Source organism: Giraffa tippelskirchi, chromosome 5, assembly GCF_054371585.1.
Source record: "Giraffa tippelskirchi isolate mGirTip1 chromosome 5, T2T-mGirTip1v1.2.pri, whole genome shotgun sequence".
Taxonomy (NCBI): domain Eukaryota; kingdom Metazoa; phylum Chordata; class Mammalia; order Artiodactyla; family Giraffidae; genus Giraffa; species Giraffa tippelskirchi.
This window is the reverse complement of record NC_137279.1, coordinates 27,523,757-27,545,050: the sequence shown is the minus strand read 5'-3', so window position 1 is coordinate 27,545,050 and position 21,294 is coordinate 27,523,757. Positions and strand designations below refer to the sequence as shown.

General features: G+C 46.2%; 2 protein-coding genes across 9 annotated transcripts in view; one reads left to right on the top strand and one right to left on the bottom strand.

The window, feature by feature from the left end:
* CASP9 (caspase 9) overlaps positions 1 to 21,294 on the top strand; it is a 45,733-nt gene that overhangs the window by 19,965 nt on the left and 4,474 nt on the right. For 6 of the 8 annotated variants that reach the window (XM_081488087.1, XM_081488086.1, XM_081488088.1 and 3 more), the window contains one exon: positions 961 to 3,130. In XM_081488087.1, coding sequence (XP_081344213.1) covers positions 961 to 1,050 — 90 coding nt within the window. In that variant the 3' untranslated portion in view covers positions 1,051 to 3,130. Of the gene's footprint in view, positions 1 to 960; positions 3,131 to 9,793; positions 9,849 to 12,007; positions 12,091 to 12,518; positions 12,792 to 21,294 lie in introns of those variants that run through there. The other 2 variants (XM_081488083.1, XM_081488090.1) reach the window with 2 other exon arrangements.
* LOC145505597 (chymotrypsin-like elastase family member 2A) lies at positions 2,171 to 19,649 on the bottom strand. The gene is made up of 8 exons (XM_081488094.1): positions 19,610 to 19,649; positions 19,256 to 19,344; positions 14,586 to 14,683; positions 12,679 to 12,807; positions 10,289 to 10,425; positions 7,397 to 7,542; positions 6,069 to 6,221; positions 2,171 to 2,188 (listed from the first exon to the last, which is right to left on the bottom strand). Exons 1-8 carry the CDS (start codon positions 19,647 to 19,649, stop codon positions 2,171 to 2,173), a joined length of 810 nt encoding a protein of 269 aa, XP_081344220.1.

Sequence of the window (21,294 nt, the reverse complement as noted above, 5' to 3'; positions counted from 1 at the left end):
TTCTTTTTAGAAAACATTTATTGGAGTAGAGTTGATTTACAATGTTGTGTTATTAATAATTTCAGGTGAACAACAAAGTGAATCGGTTGTGCATACATTTATCCACTCTGTTTTAGATTCTTTTCCCACATAGGCCATCACAGACTATTAAGTAGAGTCCCCTGTGCTATACAGTAGGTTCTTATTAGTTATCTATTTTATATATAGTAGTGTGTATATGGGCTTCCCTGGTGGCTCAGACGGTAAAGCGTCTGCCTGTAACGTGGGAGACCCGGGTTCAATCCCTGGGTCGGGAAGATCCCCTGGAGGAGGAAATGGCAACCCATTCCAGTACTCTTGCCTGGAAAATTTCCATGGACTGAGGAGCCTGGTAGGCTACTGTCCATGGGGTTGCAAAGAGTCAGACACGACTGAGCAAGTTCACTTCACTTATGATATTTGTCTTTGTTTGACTTCACTCAGTATGACAATCTCTAAGTCTATCCATATCGCTGCATATGGCATTATTTTGTTATTTTTATGGTGAATTTTAACTTTTCTAAACTTGAGATGCTTGTTTCCTTATCTCTGCCCCCTGCCCAGCACACGCATACACATACACACACACACATACACACACTCAAGAAGGCTGCAGCGAGCTATTTTTTGTTTTATTTTATTTTTTAAAGATTTTTTTGACGTGGACCATATTTAAAGTATTTATTGAATTTGTTACAACATTGCTTCTGTTTTCTGTTTTGGTTTTTTGGCCACAAGCCATGTGGGATCCCAGCTCCCTGACCAGGGATCGAACTTGCATCCCCTGCAGTGGAAGGCGAAATCTTAACTCCTGGACCACCAGAGAAGTCCCTAGAGTTGTTTTTAAAGTTCTGACTTGGTGCGCATTCCCTGCAGCCCCCTTTGGAATTCTTCCTTCAGTGGAGAGAACTCACAGGCCTCCCTATGGTTGTGTTTTCACAGGTCGCTAATGCTGTTTCAGTGAAAGGAATTTACAAACAGATCCCTGGCTGTTTTAATTTCCTCCGGAAAAAACTTTTCTTTAAAACATAATGAGTCAGGACCCCTCACCCTGCCTTACCGTTCACCCTGAAACCTTCCTGCTGCAGCTCTGGCTGTGGCTAAGGCCTGGACTTTCCTACAACTGTGGCTGACATCCGTCGGAGGATTCTGTAGCCTGTAGAGGGTCTGCTCTTTCCCCACAGGCGGCAGACAGTCCTAGTAGCTTCCAAGTTGGAGCCAAATGACCAGCGATGGAGCAGGAAGAGCAGAATGCCGTGGACACTATGGGGCTTTTTGCCCGAGACCCATTCATGGCTAGTGGCTGTGGCCTGTGACCCCTGTGTTTTCTCTACATCAGGGCTTTTCAACTTAGGCATAGCTGACACTGGGGCCAGAGAATCCTTTGTTGTGGGGCCATCCTGTGCACTGTGGGATGTTGAGCAGCCTGGCCTCCACCCACCTCTCTTGAGTCTTGACAGCCAAACGTGTCTTCAGACATTGCCAAGTCTTCCTCATAGACCCCTACTGGGGAACCACTGATCTATAGGAAATTTTGGCTACAAACAAACCAGCATCTCTCCTAGATCAGTTTAGGGCTACCAGAATCTGAAGAGTTAGAATCTGTAAATCCTAAATGAAATTTTAAAAATTATCAAGTTTTTCTACATTGCAGTGTTCTTAAAAAAAAAAGGTGAATATGGACTCTCTTTAACCCATTTCCCCCTTATTTTGCTCTAACTCTTTATTGTTTCTTATGTAAAGGAGACTGTGGCTTTTGGGGAAATATTTCCCTGGCTCTTATCTCTTTTGAACCCCCTACCCCATCCCAGGAAGTGACTGGGGTGGGAGCCATGTGTTGGGGGAGGTTAAGTCACTTGTCCACAGAACACGATTAAGCAGTGGAGAGACATGGCCAGACTTGGGCCTTCTTGAGTCCAGCCTGTGTCTTCCTGGCTTCAGGACCCTTGTACCCCCATCCGCCACCCACTTGCTGAGCCTGTAAGCTCAGCTTAAAGACCCCGAGCCTGTTTCTTGCTTTCAGGGCCCTAGACATGAGTACGGTTTGCTAATAAGACTCTCACCAAGATGTGATTCAAGTAGTTGTCACTTTATTGTTATTTTTCTCCTGTGACCTTTCCAAGTCTGAAACAGTCCCAGGGACTTCTGGTGGTTAGTTATTTTCAATCACCTGCAGGACACACAAGAAAATAATCAGATTAACTCAGCAGAGCAGAGCCTTGTGTGCAGATTCCCAGCTTTTTCCCTCCCCACTCTGCACTGCCTGTGTGAATCAGGCAGCCGGAGTTGAAGCAGCTCTCCCCAGGGGCTCTAATGATGCTTGGGAGAAAAGATGTCATCACAGCTTTAAATGGATTTCCTGTAAAAAAGGAGTCTTAGCCAGCAGTTCAGTTTGGGCTTCAGGGTGGTGGTGGAGTGGGGCTGGGAACTCTTAAAAGTTACATGCCAAACGTATGGATGGGCATGTTTGTAGATGTGATTTGTTTCTCAAAAGATTTGAGAGACCCGAAATTGTTAACAATTGCTGCTGTTTGCCAGGGACTGTTGTGCACAGTGGAAGGGGCTGTAACCCATTTTCAGAAGCTATTTGGCATCTATTAAACATTCTAACGTGCCAACTCCATGATCCTTTGATGCTGCAGGATCTGTGTAGCGTAGAGACTCTGACCAGTGCAAGGATGTATGTCCAAGGATGTTCATTGCAGCCATGTGAGAGGGGAAAATAGGAAAAGAGATGAAAGCTTCATTCATTATATTCATACTATGGAATCTTACTTAGAATGAATAGATATATATGGGCTCACATGTATAGTGTGATACGGTATTAAGTGAAAAACTCAAGTTGCAGAACAGTATGAGAAGTAAAATCCTATTTTTGGTTAGAAGACAGCGTGTTTATATGTACACATATAAATGTTTTATAGATGCACCTAAATAAATCAAGAAGACCACACACCAAGTGTTGGTTATGATTATCTCTGGATGGTGGGATTGCAGGTGTCATACAAGTGAAGGGCCTCTACTTTTTGACTTGATACACTCCTATATTCTTTTCATATTTTTGACCAAGAGTATGCATTACCTTCTAAAAAATAAAGCTGGTGAATACTGATGATTCGTTGAATATCTGTTGAAAGGATGAATGCCCCTGGCCACCTGTCTCCTGTCAACTTTGCAGCTCCTGACCTTGGTTTGTCACCTGTCTGGATTTGGAACTCCAGGCTGCACACAGTGTGCCCCCGGGCTGGGACCACGGCAAGGTTCCACTGGCCCCTCTGCAGTTGCCGAGGTGGCCTCCCCCAGAGGACAGCTGGCAGCTTGGCTCTGCTGCTCCTGGAACCTGTCACGGGCACATGTGCCTACCCTGACTGCTGTCCCGGGAACGCAGGACCCCTGCCCAGCTGCCTCACAAGCCTTGTTTTCCCTGTTGATTCCCTCTGACATCTGGCCAGGCTTTCAGCTGAGGCCTGCTGTGTTGTGTGTGTGTCTGTGGCTGGGAACAGCTGATACTGGGACCAGAAGACAGGACAATTGCTCCCGGCCCCTGTTTGGGGCCCCGAAGGTGCTGCCAGGGCCAGCTGCCTGGTGACTCACACAGCAGCTGGGGCTGGAGAGCATCCTCGGATTTGGCTGGGAAACACCTTACTTATCCTCCCATCTAATCCATCTTGGGCCAGGCTCCTTTGAAATGCTGGTGGCACCTCCAAAGTCGGACTCGGGTTTTCCTCTGCCAGGATGAGATCATAGCTTTTCCCCAGTTGACTGAAAAAAAATCTTGTAAATTAATGGCCACTCTCTTCTTGATTTTACATTTTTCTCCAACAAACTTTTCTGGAACCTCTGGTGCCTATAACCACTTGTTGGCAAAAGAAACGCCAACAGACAGACAAATGAGCAAGGAGCCGGCAAGTGTTAATGGGAAAACTCGGGGACAGCCACCTGCTTGTTTTGACAGTGCCCATTTGACAGTGCTGTCTTCCTCCTGGGACCGCATGCTCACGGCTGTGGTGTCATATTTGATTTTATAATGGAGTGTTGGTTTGGTTTAATTAAATGGCTCTCTGTAAATTCAACTTAAAATAATGAAATCAGATGCCAACTTTCCCTTCTTTGAGAGCTCTGACACTACAACTCCCACTTGTTCTGGCTCCTAAAAGAGTGAGTGAGTCTTGATCTAGTTTAAGTCCCATTTTACAGAAGAGCAAACTGAGGTGGTGGAAATGCTGGGGGGTGGGTAAAAAAGTGCCCCCTGCCAATGCAAGGGGACATGGGTTCGATCCCTGGTCCAGGAAGATTTCACAGGCCGAGAGGCAACTACACCCATGTGCTGCAACTACTGAAGCCCATGCTCTGCAACAAGAGAAGCCACTGCAATGAGAAACTCTCACATCACAACTGGAGAGTAGCCCCGGATCACTGCAACTAGAGGAAGCCTTCGCACAGCAAGGAAGACCCAGCACAAACAAAAAAGGAAAAAAAAATAAAAGTGCCCCCAATCAGCACAGTGTCCTCCTCTTCCCCCCTCTCCCAAACATCCGTCGTCAGGCATGACACCTTCTCCCTCCCCCAGGTATCCCCAGGCCTGCCCTTCTTGTGACATATCTCCATGTTCTGGATGCTTCCACCTACCATTGATTATATCCATGGCTGTTCCCAAGATTGGTGCTAGTTTTTTTTTTTTTTTAATACAATTTCTTTCTGGTTTCCATTATAAATGAATGTTTATTCATTGTTTTAAAAAAATAGGAGTTGAGCTGGTTTGGAAGTTTGTGAGGAACTGATTTTGAGCTCACAGGATCAAGCTCTTTGGGGACACAGTCACAGTTGTAGTGGAACCAACTCAGCTCCATTTACCTGGACTGTCTTGGTCTGAAACACAAAGTCCTGTATCCCAGGAAACCTCCCAGTCCAGGGCGAACTGAGATGATTGGTCACCCTACAGAATATCTGGGGGACCCTTTGGTTTATTTTTTAATTATTTTTTAAACTTGTTCGATTTCAATGAAAAATTCTACCACTATGAACAAGCACTGATTACATTCAGAAAAACTTTATCAACCAGCTAATAAAATAACATATATTAGTCTTGCTACTTTGGGCTATAAAATAACCTATAATAGCTCTTTCCCCATTAACACAGATATGGCTTTTTGAATATATAACCAAGGCTTCCCTAGTGGCTCAGATGGTAAAGAATCCGCCTGCAATGCAGGAGACCTGCGTTTGATCCCTGGGTTGGGAAGATACCTTGGAGGAGGGTATGGAAACCCATTCCAGTATTCTTGCCTGGGGAATCCCCATGGACAGAGGAGCCTGGTGGGCTTCAGTCCATGGGGTCACAAAGAGTCAGACACGGCTGAGTGACTAAGCACAGCGCAGCACAGTACCCATGTAACCCCAGAACATGTGATTCAGCTTTTTTTTTAAACGGTTTGATTCTCTTTTCCTGAATTCAAGAAGTCTTTTTGCCTCTGAAAATCTCTTACCTCTCCTGTAATTATCTAAGAAAGTTGCAATGATATTTTACATCAGAGGTTCTACATAAAATTAAATGTAAAGTTACGGTGGAGGTAACTAATTCTTATGTATCACTTAATCGGGGTCATTAAGGTTTAACACTGCTCTTTAATTGCTAAAAATATGGGGGACCCCTTTGGAAGGACTAGTTTCCAACAATTAAGGCTGTAGGGGACTCAAATGGTTGGGTTTGGGGCTTTGCAGATAAATGTAGCATTGGGCAGTGGGGTCTGGGCTTACATATAGATAAAGAAAAGTAAAATACTCCATGAATCCTAGGAAAACTGCTCTTAATGCTGGAGGAGTAACCTTTATTTTCAATCTCTTTGGACAGAGCCATCCTCTGTGTGCCTTTTCACTCAACTGACACAGAAACTGTGAAGGCCCATGGGGAGCCCTGTGGAGGTGGACCAAGTTTGCACTTTCTAGCTCTCAGGAGGAGGGAGAGGATTCTTAGAACTTAAGTGAGCATGGCTGTCATTGGGCCGGGGCAGGGAAGGGCCTGTGGGGCTCATGGCTTGTCCAGTTCTTACCGAATTGATCCAGTCATTGTAGTTGGAGACCCGTGTGAAGACAGAGGGCTTGCGGTAGTAGTTGCAGCCGAGGGCTGACCCGAAGCTGACTATGCCGTGCACCTGCCACTGGCCGTCATCCGCCTGGCAGTTGAGTGGCCCACCGGAGTCCCCCTGGGGAAGAACAGGGTTGTGTCAAGAGGGGCCTGGGGGCTTGGGCAGGGGGATGGAAGGGGCAGGGGCTGCTCTTCAGAGCCCTTGTTTTACACATTGGCAGTGTATTTATATTGTTCCATGTGGGTTGCCAAGTTCCCTGAGGCTAGCCCTCGTAGTCACAGCTCAAGATGGCACCATAATACTGATAGGAGCTGGCCCTTGCTCTTTCTGGGTGCCTGGAATGGTGCTGAGCGCTTTATAGGCCTTATTCCATTTCATCTTCACAAAAGTCTATGAGGTAAGTATTGCTACCTGGTGGCTCAGATAGTAAAGAATCTGCCTGCAATGGAAGAGACCTGGGTTCGATCCCTGGGTCAGGAAGATCCCCTGGAGAAGGGAATGGCAACCCATCCCAGTACTCTTGCCTGGAGAACCCCATGGACAGAAGCCTGGAGGGCTATAGTCCATGGGGTTACAGAGAGTTGGACACAACTGAGCGACTAACATACACACCATTTCACTGAAGAGAAAAGCAAAACCCCTCAGTCTGAGGTTGTGCAGGCAGTAAGTGAAGGAGCTGAGATGTGTCCCTGAGTTAGAAATTCATGTGCTCCACCACCATCGGGAGTTTCCTCCCACTGAGGGAGGTTCCTGGGAGCTTGTCTGCATGGGCAGAAAGTGGAGGTCTCCAGTGTGAGCTGAAGGACACATGAGGCTCCTTCCCACTCTGTGCTCACTCTGCTGCAAAGTCCACCACATAGCAAGTCTGTTTGGTTAAGATGGTGTGTCTAGAAAATCTGTGTGGTAGCTACCCTGAAGCGACAGTCATGAATGGGGTTAATTCAACAGATAAACTTGAAATCATCTCAGAAAGGTCCTGACTCAGCAAATAGGTCCCCTTGTCTCTCTTCCTACACAGAGGAAAGAATAAGAGTGATGACAGTAATGAGAGACCTCAATGGGACTCAAGGCAGGACTTTCCAGCAGTGAGAGGGTAGACACTATTACAAGGAGAATCTCAAAACATCTTTTCTGGAGACTGTAAGGACAAAGGTCAGGGTCTCAAACATTTGAAGCTGCTCCCTAGTACTTCTGCCGGCAGGTGGGAGGATGGAGTCTAGGACCCCAAAAGACACTCCCCATCCTCAGCTCCATTTTGTTGCAGGGTGGGGGGAGTGACTTCCTGGACTCACATTGCAGCTGGAGGTCACGCCGTCACCCCCAGCACAGATCATATTGGTCTTCACGGTGCTGCCCCACCAACTAGGTTGGGAGCATGTGTCATAGTCCACAACCAGCAGCTCACCCTGCTGCAGGATATCAGGAAGAGCTCCGTTGGCTGCATGAGACAAGAGAGAAGGTGTTACAGGGACAAAGGGAAAAAGCAAGTAGGGGATGCCTACTGAATTTTCTGCCCAGCCCCTTTTTCTCTGGTCCCTCTTACTTCCCTCCATCCACATGGCTGCCATGGGAGCAGCCAATTTGCCTACACTGTACCCTCACAGTTGATTGGCCACTGCTGATTGGTGCAGGGGTGAACATCTGACTCCAGCTAAGCCAATGAGCTCCTTTTCCTGGGAATTTGGGGTTGGGACTAAGAAATCCCAGCCAGAGAGGATATAAATCTGGGAGCTGTTGGTAGTGGCCACCGTTTTCTTCTAGGGATAGAAGGATGAAGTAGACCCATGAAGAAAAGAAATTCTGAGAGAGGGTTTCCTGAGTTTTAACAATCTTTCAGTGTTCAATTTTCTCCTGTTCATTAAGCCTGGCTCTCTTTGCCCTTGACTGAGTCTCTTGTTGTTCAGTCATTTAGTTGTGTCTGACTCTTTGCGACCCCATGGAATGCAGCACGCCAGTCTTCCCTGTCCTTCACTACCTCCCAGAGTTTGCTCAAACTCATGTCCATTGTGTTGATGATGCCATCCATCTATCTCATCTTCTGTCGCCACCTTCTCCTCTGCCCTCAATCTTTCCCCATATCAGGGTCTTTTCCAATAAGTTGGCTCTTTGCATCAGGGGTTCAAAGTGTTGGAACTTCAGCTTCAGCATCAGTCTTTCCAAGGAAAATTCAGGGTTGATTTCCTTTAGGATTGACTGGTTTGATCTCCTTGCTGTCCAAGGGACTCTCAAGCATATTCATCAGCACCACAGTTCAAGAGCTTCAGTTCTTTGTCTCTCAGCCTTCTTTGTGGTCCAACTCTCACATTCGTTTATGACTGCTGGAAAAACCATAGCTTTGACTGTATGGCCCTTTGTCAGCAAAGTGATGTCTCTGCTTTTTAATACACTGTCTAGGTTTGTTGTAGCTTTTCTTCCAAGGAGTAAGCATTTTTAAATTTTGTGACTGAAGGTGAGCACTGAATCTCTTAAATCCTTATAACAAACTACCCTTTTGACTGAGTTGGCTCCATGGATTTCTACCACCTACCTTAAATATGACAATGAGCCTGCTGGCCTTTGGAGCCCCAGGTTGGGAAAAATATTTGAATGTGTTGAAAGTAGAGCTTTCCTAATTGTTCCCAATGACACTGCTATCACACTTTCATTACTATCACCGCTGCTACTAACGGCCAGGCTTAATAGTATTCTTCACTTGCATTTTATTAGGCTTTTCAAATACTATGCTAATCCTCATGACAGATATTTGTTCCTATTTTGACAAGTGTGACACTGAAGCCAAGAGAAGTTAGGCAGTTTTCCCAAGAGCACTCTAACTAATTCTATTCTAACCTGTGTTACGTTTTGCAAGTGTATGGGCATTTTCACATCTCTTTTAATGTTCACCAACTGTATTTCCATTTTACAGATGAGGAAACTGAGGCTCCAACATGGCTTGCCTGAGGTTACAAAGCTAGTGGCCAACATAGCTGGGAATAAAGTCAAGCACTTGGACCCTTCCCTGGCTCTTGCTGCCTCCAGTGAAATACATTTTGCCTGGGTGTTTTCTGATACATGAACCAGTGGCTGACTTTGTATCTCAATAAGTAAGAGATACAGCTCCATTTACCACTTCTGCTAAGTGTCCATGGGTCCTGTTTTTGTAGATAAGCCAGGCAAGAGGGTGATATCAATTTGAGTGTATGTGTGTCGATGTACCTCTGTAAAAAAAAATGTCACTTATAGGTTTGTCATTATGAGAAAAAATAGCCACTTATTTGCATGGGCCTTCCTAGAATTTTCCAAACCTCTGGTGATTTCACAAGGGGAGGGCAGGTCCTTTGCTCCTTCTTGGTGTCATTGGATTGCTGATCCTTAGGGCTTATGTCAAAAGGAGGCCCACCCATAGTCAGAGTCTGAGTGGCAAGGTCAGGTGGCACATGATGAGTGAGGTTTGAGATGGGAAGGGGAGACTCTGATGAGGACCCCAGGGACCTTTGTTGAGCTGTAGAATCCTGAGGTCAGGGAGTGAATGCCATTTTAGGCCCTGGCTTTGGGCCATAGGAGGGACTTCTATGCCAGATGTCATGTAGTCATGGCAACAGTGACAACAGCTAACACACAGCACCATGTGCGAGGCACTGGTCTAAGTGCTTCCCATGGATTATCGACAACCTTGTGATACAGAGCCTGTTCTTATTCCCGTTTTACAGATGAGGAAACTTCAGCGTGGAAAGGCTAAGCAATCTGCTGGTGGCAACACAGCAAGTAAGTGGAGGAACTGGGATTTGAACCCAGGCATTCTGAATTCTTATCGGTCTATGTGCGTGCATGTGTGCATGCTCAGTCGCTTCAGTTGTGTCCAACTCTATGCGACCCTATGGCCTGTAGTCCACCAGGCTCCTCTGTCCATAGGACTCTCCAGGCAAGAGTACTGGAGTGGGTTGCCATGCCCTCCTCCAGGGGATCTTCCCGACCCTGGAGATGAATGCTTGTCTCCTGTGTCTCATCTCCTGCATTGCAGGTGGATTCTTGACCCACTGAGCCACCTGGGAAGCCCTTACCTGTCTACGCTATCCTCCTTCTCCAAGGCAGCAGGCACTTCTTCCAGACTCCTTGGATAATGAGTGGCGAGAAAACCCCTGACTGAACAGGGCTGACATTGCCCCCCTCCCTTGGGAGCCATGGGGCTCCCAGCACCCACTTACTCTGCAGTCTTCCCCAGCCCGTGACGTAGCAGACATAGTTGTTGGGCAGGATGGTGCCGGCAGGCGGCAGGCAGCCCAGCTGGATCTTGTCAGTCAGGGGGACAGAGCTGGCCAGTTTGAGCAAAGCAATGTCGTTCCTGGGTTGGAAAGGAAGCAGAGCATAACCAGGGGGTTGACTGGTTCTGTCCCAGTTATATTTCTGATTCTAGCCCCAGCTGGGATCATTGAACCCCATCCCCGGCCGGACTGATGCTGAATCTTCCTTCTGTTGGGGTTACAAGGGATCGGGAGCAGCTATGGTTAAACCCCAAGATTGCATTTAAAAAGAAAATTTTGGCCAAATTCAGCAGGGTGTGGGATCTTAGTTCCCCTGCCAGGGATTGAACTCACACCCCCTCCAGTGAAAGGCAGAGCCTTCACCACTGGGCCACTGGAGAAGTCCCCCCAAGACTGTATTTTGTCCCTGATGGAGCCTGAAGCCCTAAATACCTAAAGGCCTTTCAGGGGACTGTTTAAAACAGGGAGGGCAAGTAGGTCTGCCTTGCAAAGTCCACTCTGCTGCCTGACAGGCTGTGTTGACAAGGACTCTGAGGTTCTTTCCAGGATCAGCAAGGGAATAAATCCATGATTGCTTGGTGATGTCTATGCTGGCCTTGTACTTCCTGTGTTTGGTTTAGAAAACAGCAGATGTTCAGACTGAAAGGACTTTTTGCCTTTATTCTTTACTCTCTCTTCCACCTTCAGCTCTGCTGTCAGATTTATCCCTGAGTTTCATGTCGTTGTCTAGGAAACCTTTAGTGATTGGTGGATCACATTTTCCACGATGAGTGCAATGAGATCTCCCACCTATTGTTGCTTGTTGCAATGTGATGTTGACACTTTGTCCATTGAGAGTTGGGGATCTCAGTTTCTTCCCCCCTGGTTGGGGGTGGGGGGCCTGTGATGTTTAGGAAGTGACACCATGTGACTTCTGAGACTAAATCATGACAAGAGATGAAGCTTCTGTCTGATCTTTCAGGATTTCTTTTCTTGGATCCTAACCTCTGTGCCATGAAGAAGCCAAGGCCACATGTAGAGGTCACATGGAGAGACCATATGTAGCTAAAAAATCTCTCTCTCCACTCTCTGCCCAGCCATCTCCTTCCCATCTCTTGAAGCTTCTCTGGACACATTCTGTGTCATTTTATGGCTTTCCTGTGTCTTGTCTGTGTGTGTTTTATCTAGTTGACTAGTCCCTTTGGGGGCAGAGACTGACTCATGACTCACGGACTCCTTGCATCCTTTGTGTGCCATCATCAGTGCTGGACCACAGCAGGCTGCCCAGTGAAAGAGCACGGAGAGTTACGGCCACAAGGCATCCTCTGCTCTCTCCTAGGCTGTGATGCAGAGTCATTGGAAGATTTGGCGAGTGAGCTTTCTCGACAGCCATTCAAGAGTGGTATCTTGGGCTGCAGAAGAGGCCTTGTGTGTGGTTAAATTACGCAAATTTGAAGAGATGGCTGGGGTTCTTCTTTCTAAAGGCCCTTCTGTAACTGCAGACGTGCTCTTGAGGGATAGGAGAGGATGATGGATACTTCTGGGTTCTAGGTTGGTGATGGGGAAGCAGGAAAAGGGAAGATAACTTTCTGTCCCTGGTGGGGAGATGCCAATAATGCCACATGGTAGTTATTCATATCTAAGCCAGCAGGCTCCTTAACCACCCCCCATACTGCCTCACAGCCACACTTCTGGCCATGGGCTTCTTGAGAGCTGCTGCAGTGACCTGTGCATCTCTATGCATCCAGCACCTGGTGTGGTATGTGGAACATGGGTTGGGGGGATGGTCACCAAAGGCTCAGGGTGAGCATGGGGTGGCATGTGCTCGTCTAAGGAGTTGGGTGGTGAAGTAGAGTCTCCCTGCTGGTCAGGGAACCATCACTAGGGTTTTGCAGAGCTCTGAACCCTTGGCTAGCTTCCTGTGTCTGTTACCGAGGCTGCCTTGCAGAGTATCAGGGAGTCTTTGTGTTTAAAAGATCTTGCTGGGAGGAGGTACAGGGTGGAGGAAGGCAGGAAGGACCATGTCCCACTCTGCTTATGAACTCCACTCCCAGTCGTGGGGCCTGTAGACCCATCTCTTTGTCCTCAGTGTTTGGCACAGAATAAATCCACGGTCAGTGAGTGCCTGGGGTGGATGGGAACCCTGTAGACTTAACTGGCAGGAGATCTAAGATCCCCTCCCCGCCACCCCCAGTCACACGCCAGCCCAGGCATCTCTGGGGCCGAGAACCTCTCCCCCCTCCCTACAGAAGGAGCAAAGGATGGGATGGCGCCCACTTTTTTCTGTGAGATAGCCCACCCCCAGTCTGTGTCCCTGCCAACCCACCCCCCGAGTGCACCCAGACAGAACGCACCCTTGGGCGAGCTGATTGGAGTTCCACTTCTCGTGTATCACGGACTTGGAGACCGCGACGGCCAGTGAGCCAGACTCATCGGTGGAGAGACTCTGCCGGCCCAACACCACACGGTAGGTCCTGGAGGAGCTGGGAGAGAGGGGGCCGGGCAGGGAAGGTGAGCTCTGGGCTGTTCTTTCCTCTCTCTGAGCCCTATGGGCTGGGACACCCCAATGAATGTACTGGTTAGAGACCAAGCTCTGGACAGTGCTGGGGGACCTGAGCCAGCTCCTGCTCCAAGAGCCACTAGTTGGCACTGGGAATTTTTCTTTCCTTGAAGCAATCGGTTAGTTACAACATAACATAATAACTATAACAAAACAGTAATTACAAGTACATTATACCAACTGTAAACTATAATATAACATAAAAGTTATAATAATATAAGCTCTATATTACTATAGGGGAAGTGAGATGGATACAGATAACCATAGTCATTTGACTTAAAGGGCATTTTTTATTTTAATTTTTAAATTTTATTATCTTTTTTAGCCACAACTATATGGCATGCAGAACTTCCCTGACCAGGGATCGAACCTGTGCCCCCTGCAGTGAAGCAGAGTGTCTTAACTACTGGACCACCAGGGAATTTCCCAAGGCCATTTCTTTTAGTTTAACTCCTCATTTCCTGTTTTTAAATGGGGAACCTGAGGCTTGCATGCATGTGTGCGTGCTCAGTCACTCAGTTGTGTCTGACTCTTTGTGACCCCATGGACTGTAGCCCGCCAGGCTCCTCTGTCCATGGGATTCTCCAGGCAAGAACACTGCGGTAGGTTGCCATTTCCTTCTCCAGGGGATCTTCTTGACTCAAGAATCAAACCTGCATCTCCTGCGTCTCCTGCCTTGGCAGGCAGATTCTTTACCCTGAACCACCTAGGAAGCCAGCCTGAGGCTTAGGAAGGACTAACTGGTCCAAAGTCTTACTCTCCAGCTCGTTAGTGACAACTCAGAGCTAGAACCAGAACTCCTGAATCCCACACCTCTGTGATTTCCCCCACCACCTCATAGAATTTGTAAATTAGGTGGAGAGAAGGGACCACCCCTGACAATGAGAGTGTCCCACTGGCCCAGTGGAAATTCCAGTGAGCACCAGCCTGGGTAAGCTAAGCAGAGGCTGTAGGGAAGGAAGAGGACAGGTGAACAATGGATGTCACAGAGCCTTTCCTTTCCCTGTGGGCCTTTATAATGGTGCTAGTTTCACTTTTATTGAGCACTTACTCTGTGGTGGCCTGTTTAATGCATCATCTCATTGAATCCACACTGAATACCCATGGAGGCTTCCCCGGTGGCTTAGTGGTAAAGAATCTGCCTGCCAACGCAGGAGACACGGATTCGATTCCTAGGTCGGGAAGATCCCCTGGAGAAGGAAATGGCAACCCACTCCAGTATTCGTGCCTAGAAAATCCCATGGACAGAGGAGCCTGGCAGGTCACAGTCCATGGAGTTGCAAAGAATCAAACACGACTGAGCGACTAAACCACAATTACTGCAAATACTGTTATCTGCTTTTTTGCGGGTGATGGTATTGAGACTTGAAGAAGTCATTCAAGTAGCTCAAGTGAACCCAGTTCCAGATCCAGGGGCCATATCTAGTTCTCCCCAAAAGGGCAGAAAATGGGCCTCTCTCTCCCCATAGTCTCCCTCAGTGCCCTGCACAGGGCCATCAATCCATATCATGTATATGGATCTATCAACAGACAAACAGACTGAACTATATATAGATCAAAGAGAGCATATTTCTTGGCCAAGGAAGTGGTTATGTGCGATGCTCCTTTATACGGGGTGGTTTGGGCTATCTGGGCACTAACTCAGAGATGAGTGCTGGCCAGTAGGGTGAGCGGGCGGGGAGACGGGGGAATAGCAATTACCTGATGCAGTGGGCCGCTGTCAGGACCCAGTTTTGTTCTATCAGAGACCCTCCGCAGGTGTGATGCCACTGGCCGCTGGAGCTGTACTGCAGGGAGACCTGGGAAGAAGCACAGGTGATCCCATAGCTGAAAGGGCCGGGCCCTCTGCTCTGCAGCATCCCAGCCCCGGGAGTGGGGCAGGGGAAGTTGAGCAAGCAAGACATTTGCCTCAGGTGCAAAATCTAAGGGGGCACAAGAAACTGTGTAATCTAGCTACATAACATTTTAATAATCTTTGGAAAATTAACACAAAAAAATCTATGATGAACAAAATGCCAAAAATGTAAATAAAGACACTATTAAGAAGTAATTAGTTAAAAAATTGTTTTTTTGGCTGTGCTGCATGGCACGTGGGGTCTTCGTTTCCCAACCAGGGATGGAAGCCACGCCCCTTGCATTGGAAGTGGGTTGTCTCAACCACTGGACTGCCAGGGAAGTCCAAGAAGTAATTGTTTTGAACATCTTTCTGCAGTGCGACTTGTTGGGATTTTTCCTTTCTTGGGAGCTATTTCTTCAGGACGTATTCCTCCAATTTAATACGTGTAAAGCAAAATTTTGCTCCCCCCATCCACTCCCCGAATCTGTGCTTTCCTTAAGTTTTCTTGTCTTGGTAAATGGCAAATCCACTGTACATAGTGGGCAGAATGATCCTTTTAAAATGTGAGCTTAATTATGTTTCTCCTCTGCTCTGACCTGCCAGTGGCTTCCTCTCTCATACAATGTAACCCCCAAACTGTACAATGCCCTACAAGGTTCTATATGACCGCCCTCACCTTACAGGCTCTCATCCCCCTTTCTGCTCCAGCCACACTGACCTCCACGAGGTTCTGGAAACACAACAAGCCCATTTCTGCCTCGGAGCCTTTGCATTTGCTACTCCTTCTGCCTGAACTATTCTTCTCTAAAGTATTAGCATAGCTTTCTCCTTCACTTCCTGCAGGTCTGTGCTCAAGATTACCTTCCCTGTGAGGTTCTCTGTGACCACCTTATCTAAGGGTATGCACACTCATGTCCACACATGTACACACATATCCTTACACACCCATGCACGCATATGGACACACACCGCTCTTTCCTCTTGTCCTGTTTTATTCTTCATCATAGTGTCTATCATCACCTGATGTTATGAATTTGCCCATTCAATTGTTGATAGTCTCATTCTCCCATTTTAGTATAAGCTCTGTGAATTTTATTTCCACTGCTGTATGCCAGGTGCCTAGAACAGTTCCTGTCTCATAGTGGGTCCTTTAATAAATTGAACAAGTGAGTTAATCAGAAAATGAGTGAATGAATGAAAATGGACTCACCAGGGAAAGTGTCTGGTCTCTCTTGCCAAACTTGTTGCCTATTGCTCTTCAGTTTTTCCCTGAAGACTAAATCCACTCATAGGAATATGAAAATACTTCAGTGTATTTTACCCCTGATGACTCCTCCACTCTTTTTTTAAAGAAAAACTTGTTTCCACTTAGATTTGATAGTTTAATAGGTGTGGATTGGAACTTTAAGGTGGTTGCATTTGGCACCATTTGGGTCTCTGTGGAAGCTGTCCCATCTCCTTCCCCTTGAAGTCCCTGCCAAGGCCGAAGAGAAAGGAGGGAGGTGACAGCAGAGCATTGCCTGCTCTGACCATGGTTCCTGGGGAGGAAAAGCAGGAGTGATGCCTGCTTTTCTCCAAACATCACCGTTTCTGATTATCCACATGACATTTTCTTGTTTGCTTCACATTAAGGCGACTTAGATTAACTGACTTTTTAAAAACAATGCTTAAAATTAGACAAAATTAAAAAGATACCTAAAAGGATGCCCCACCCCAAAATCTCCAAACAGGCTGAGATCATCCTACAGATGTGAAAATTTGAAATAATGTGTAAACATATAATTTGTGGACAGCAAAGTGTGGCCATAAGAGCAAAGGTTTAAACCAAATTTGGCTTTGCACTTTCCCCCAGGCTAACTGGGTCACTTTGGGCAATTATATAACTTTTCTGAGTCCAAGTTACCTTGTCTAGAAAATGGGGATTATAATGCTTGTCTGGGGCTCTTGGGATGATTAAAAATCATAATAGCTAACACTTTAAATGTCTAATAATTTGAACACTTACCATATACCAGACACTGTTCTGAGCTCAGAGTGTAAATAAGCTCACATCACAATCACAGTAATTTCATGAAGCACTATTATTATTCCCACTTTACAGATGAATAAACTAAGGCAGTGAATAGAAATTTGTACAGCATGGTCCACATCATAAGGGGTGCCATATATTTTTAATATTACTCACTGAGAAAGGTAAATTGAGTTGCTTCACTTGTACAGCTAGTATGTGGCATAGCATGAATAGTCTGGCTCCAGAATCTATGTGGAAACTTTACACATCCTACTTTATTATTATCTTTTTTTTTTTTTTTTTGACTATGCCCTGCATCATGTGGGATCTTCATTCCCTGACCAGAGATAGAATCCACGCCCCCTACAGTGGAGATGAGGAGTTTTAAACACTGGGCCACCAGTGAAGTCCTACACACCCTACTTTAATTTTAAATCAAATTTTAAATCATCTAGCACTTTATTTTTGAGTGTCTAGTGGATTGTGACCTAGAATCATAATCTTGAGATGAGTGTGGAACAGAAGAGACCTCTCAGCTAATGCAGAGCAAATTATATTTGTTTAAAATTTTGGTTTTGTTTAAAATTTTGATATTTTGTTCATTATGATAAAGTTTGATTTTTGAAAAATATTGCATTAAAAATTCATTTTGGTTACTGAGTTTTGTGGTGCTCCCTTAACTTTTGCCCCCAAAGTGAGTGCCTCGTTTACCTCATCCTGGTCCCCAGCCTGCTTGACCTGCCCACCCGTCTTGATAAAAAAACCTCCTAGGGAAGCAGAAGCAGGAAGTGTAGCGAGACCCTTCTAAGACTAGCATCAATTGGTTCCCAAGGCAAGGATGCGTTTGTATCAGCAAGTGGTACAGAGGTGGAGCAAATGGACCAGAGGGTGAGGAGATATTTTGGTAGGCAGCACTGATTGGTTCTCAGCACAAGGGTGACCTCTGCTTAAGCGGGAGGTATAGGACCCCTCTTCCAACTTCCCAGAAAAAATATATTGTGGGAGTGTGAGAAAAACAAAAGAACTGGCAAAAGTACACAGAGCCAAGTATTGGATTGGCTAAAAAATTCGTTTGGGTTTTCTTTTGATAACGTCTTATAGAAAACTCCGAATGAATTTTGTGGCCAATCCCGTACATAAATTGTGAATTGTCTGTCACTATCTATGATTGAAGCTCTCCTAATTGAAGGGAAGATGAATGGATGTTGCATCCCCTCCATGAAGCCTACTGATGGCTGCGTGGGGCACTCTGAGCACTCATGTATGTTGTAAACTCACCCCACTCAACCTTTCTGCTCCCAAACCTGCGTACGCCACTTGTACTCATATTGTAATTATATGCATTGATTAAGTATGTAACCAATGAAATATGAGTTCTAAAAGATAGTTGTGATTTACATGGAAACTAAGGTAAGTGCTTGGAAGAGAACAGATAACCATGACTTTTAAAAAATTGCTGTGAATTAGGCATCGATGAAAAAACTGAAAAACTGAGAAAGAAAGGTCATCACAATCTGGAAGGGCTCAGTCAGATTGCTTCTTGAGCAATCAGTTACTCTACTTTAAAGAAATGGAATTACAGATGATATATTGTGGGGAGTGATTTATACAAGACAGACTAGTGATCAAATGCATATTTACAAGTTTTCAATTAAAATAAGTGTTTAAAGGATATATGTGTAATTTCTAATAATTTATCTATAACCAACCTTTCGATTTGTTGTTGTTTAGTCGCTAAGTTGTTTCTGACTCTTTGCGACCCCATGGACCGTAGCCCCACCAGGCTCCTCTGTCTGGGATTTCCCAGGCAAGAATACTGGAGTGGGTTGCCATTTCCTTCTCTGGGGGATCTTCTTGACCCAGGGATCAAACCCAGGTCTCCTGCATTGGCAGGCGGGTTCTTTACCACTGAGCCTATTATTCAATCCCAATCATATCAGATAGGAGAGATTTTACTATATTTATTTATGTCAGTGTAAGCCTCACATATTTCTTTCACGAGTCCTACCACTAACAGGTCCTAGTAATTTGTGCCCGTGCCCCACCCAGCATTTTTAACCACCTTATTGCTAGAATTATTTCAAGGTAAGGAGGCATTTACTTTATTGGTAACATAGGTTTGCCTGTAGTCAAGAATTAATTTGCGTAAAATAGCATGGATTGGTTCCTTAAAGCAAGGAATATTTGCACAGAGAGTGATGAATGGATCTTCAGATAACAGTATATTTGTAAGCAAGCTTCTGATTGGTTAACAGAGTAAGAATGTATTTATGAATTTGTGTGGATGGGTTGTAGGCTAGGGCAGGTCTTTATCTACGCTAGAGAAGGCCCCTCTCCCTCCACCCCCAAGGTTGACCAAGGGCACAGAAATGTATTTTTTATTGGTGAGTTCCCCCATCCTGCCCTTTGAGTCCCCACCAATCCTCATTTTTGCCAGTGCAGTAGGCCCTGTGGTGGAGAGTAAAGGGATGATGTTAGGTAGGTAAGGACAGGGAGGCAAGGAGTAGAGTATAGGGGACTCACCTGCCAGGGCCAGCTGTTGGGCCTTGCATCTTCACCTCCAACCACCCTGGACAGTTGGGGTGGGTAAGTGGGGACCCCACAGCTGAGAGCTGTAGAAAGAGAAAGGGTTGTAAACCCAGGAAGCAATGGCCCAAACAATGTACTCCACACTTGCTGAATTCCCAATCCCCAAATAGAGAATCCCTGTTCTGGAAGGATTCTTACAGGATGTAGAGTCCTACTCTTTATTGCACTTTTCTGACATTTCACTCCAGCTTTCTTACAATCACAGGACTGAGCCCAGTGGGTGCAGGGAGGTCCCATCCTCAGTTCCACCAGGAGGCTGGAAAAGTGCCTCTGGGCGACAGGGCTTACCTCCAGCCACCAATGTAGACAGCAGTAAGGCCCTGATCATGGTGTGTCTGTAAGGAGTCCTATATGTGTGGCCCTGGCTAAGGCCCTGGTTTTATGAGTGGGCTTATCAGACAGAGATATACTAGGAAAATTCAAGATGGGGATTTTCTCAAAGCCCAATGGAAAAATGGCCAGTGTCCAATATTCTTTTTCCATTTTCCCTAATTGACACCCTGGAAATACTTGGAAAAAGATGCCAAATGTGGTTGTTGAAATATGGGTTCTTCTGCTTTCAACAGATTATGTTATATGCTATGAGAAGAGGAAAAATATTGGCCCTTGGAGTTGTGTTTTCATAGAAAACATTAGTTTGCATGCTGAACAAACTGTTCTAGGCCAGTGATTCTCAATGGCGCTGGTATTACCCATCAAGGGGACATTTGGCAACATCCATTTTTGGTTGTCATGGCTGGGGATGGGGTACCGTTGGCATCTAGTAGGTAGAGTCTGGAGATGTTGCTAAATATCCCACAAAGGCACAGGACAGCCTGTCACAACGAGGAATGATCCCCCCTCAATTGTCAATGGCACCGAGGTTGAGGAAGCCCGTTCTAGGCCATACCATGGCTTGCTGGGTGCCCTAGGACAAGCCATGGAAGTCTCAAGGCCTGGGGCCTGCCCGTCTATGAAACAAGGGGAGAAATGCCTGCCCAGTCTGTTTTGTAATGATGTGGTGAGGATTTGAAAAATAATAGACCTGAACAGGTAGGGTTGGGCAGCCCCAGAATGGGCAGGTGCAGAGGGCTTTATTGGGATGGCTCAAGAGTATTTATCATCTCCTCCTAGGACCACAGCAGTTTGTACTTCTCCAGTAACTTCCAAGTGAGGTCAAAGCAGGAACTTCTTAGAAAAGGAGGCTGAAACTCACCCAACATACATGTCAGATACACTCACATGTCTTACCTAACCTAAGTCTTATGAAATCTTGCAAAAGGTCCCATATTTCAAATGAAGAAGCTGAGGTTCAGAGAGGTAAAGTGAACTTGCTCAAGATCACACAGCTTCTAAAGTGGCATGAAGGGGATTCCAACATAGGCTGGTCTGATTTCCAAGCTCCTTTACTTGAGGATGCTGAAGGTGGCATTTCAAATGTCCTCCTAGTACTGCAATAAGCCCCTTGTGTTTTGTGGGGAGCAGGGCGCATGGGTGGAAAAAAGGAGCGAGGGTTCCTGATGGACATTCTCGCTCTTCCTTAAAACTTCATTCTCATTGCTTACGGTCAGAGCACAGTTCCAGGAAGGCCAGGCTCTGGTCAGACAGACCTGCCCTGTGACCACAGATTCTACCTTTTGCCCAGCCAGAAAAGCAGAGCAGAGAGTGGACTTGAACTGTTAAGACCTGAGTTCAAGTCCTCACTGAGTCAGAACTGAGTGTTATAGCTTGGACAGACAAGTCACTGGGCTTGAGTTTCCTAAATAACAATCCAGGCCTGGATTACAGGATTGTCATATGGGTGAGAAAAATTTGTAATTGGCCAAGAATCATGAGGAGGGTGAGGGAGCCTGGGGTGTAGAATCCCATTGTACTAGATGTCAGAATACCTGGGTTCTAGTCCCAACTCCATCCCTAACTTCTTTAACAGTTTGGGCTCTTGTTTGTAGTCTGTAGCAGTCACTACAACAACAAACTATTTGTGAACTTTCCTA

Bases quoted from the DNA above. Each gene is read 5' to 3' on its own strand.
- LOC145505597 (XM_081488094.1), bottom strand. From the start codon at position 19,649: ATGATCAGGGCCTTACTGCTGTCTACATTGGTGGCTGGAG. The intron at 14,684-19,255 runs GTGAGTCCCCTA...GCTTCTTCCCAG, and splicing joins CCAACAGCTGGCCCTGGCAG to GTCTCCCTGCAGTACAGCTC. The intron at 7,543-10,288 runs GTAAGTGGGTGC...TGTCTCATGCAG, and splicing joins GGGCTGGGGAAGACTGCAGA to CCAACGGAGCTCTTCCTGAT.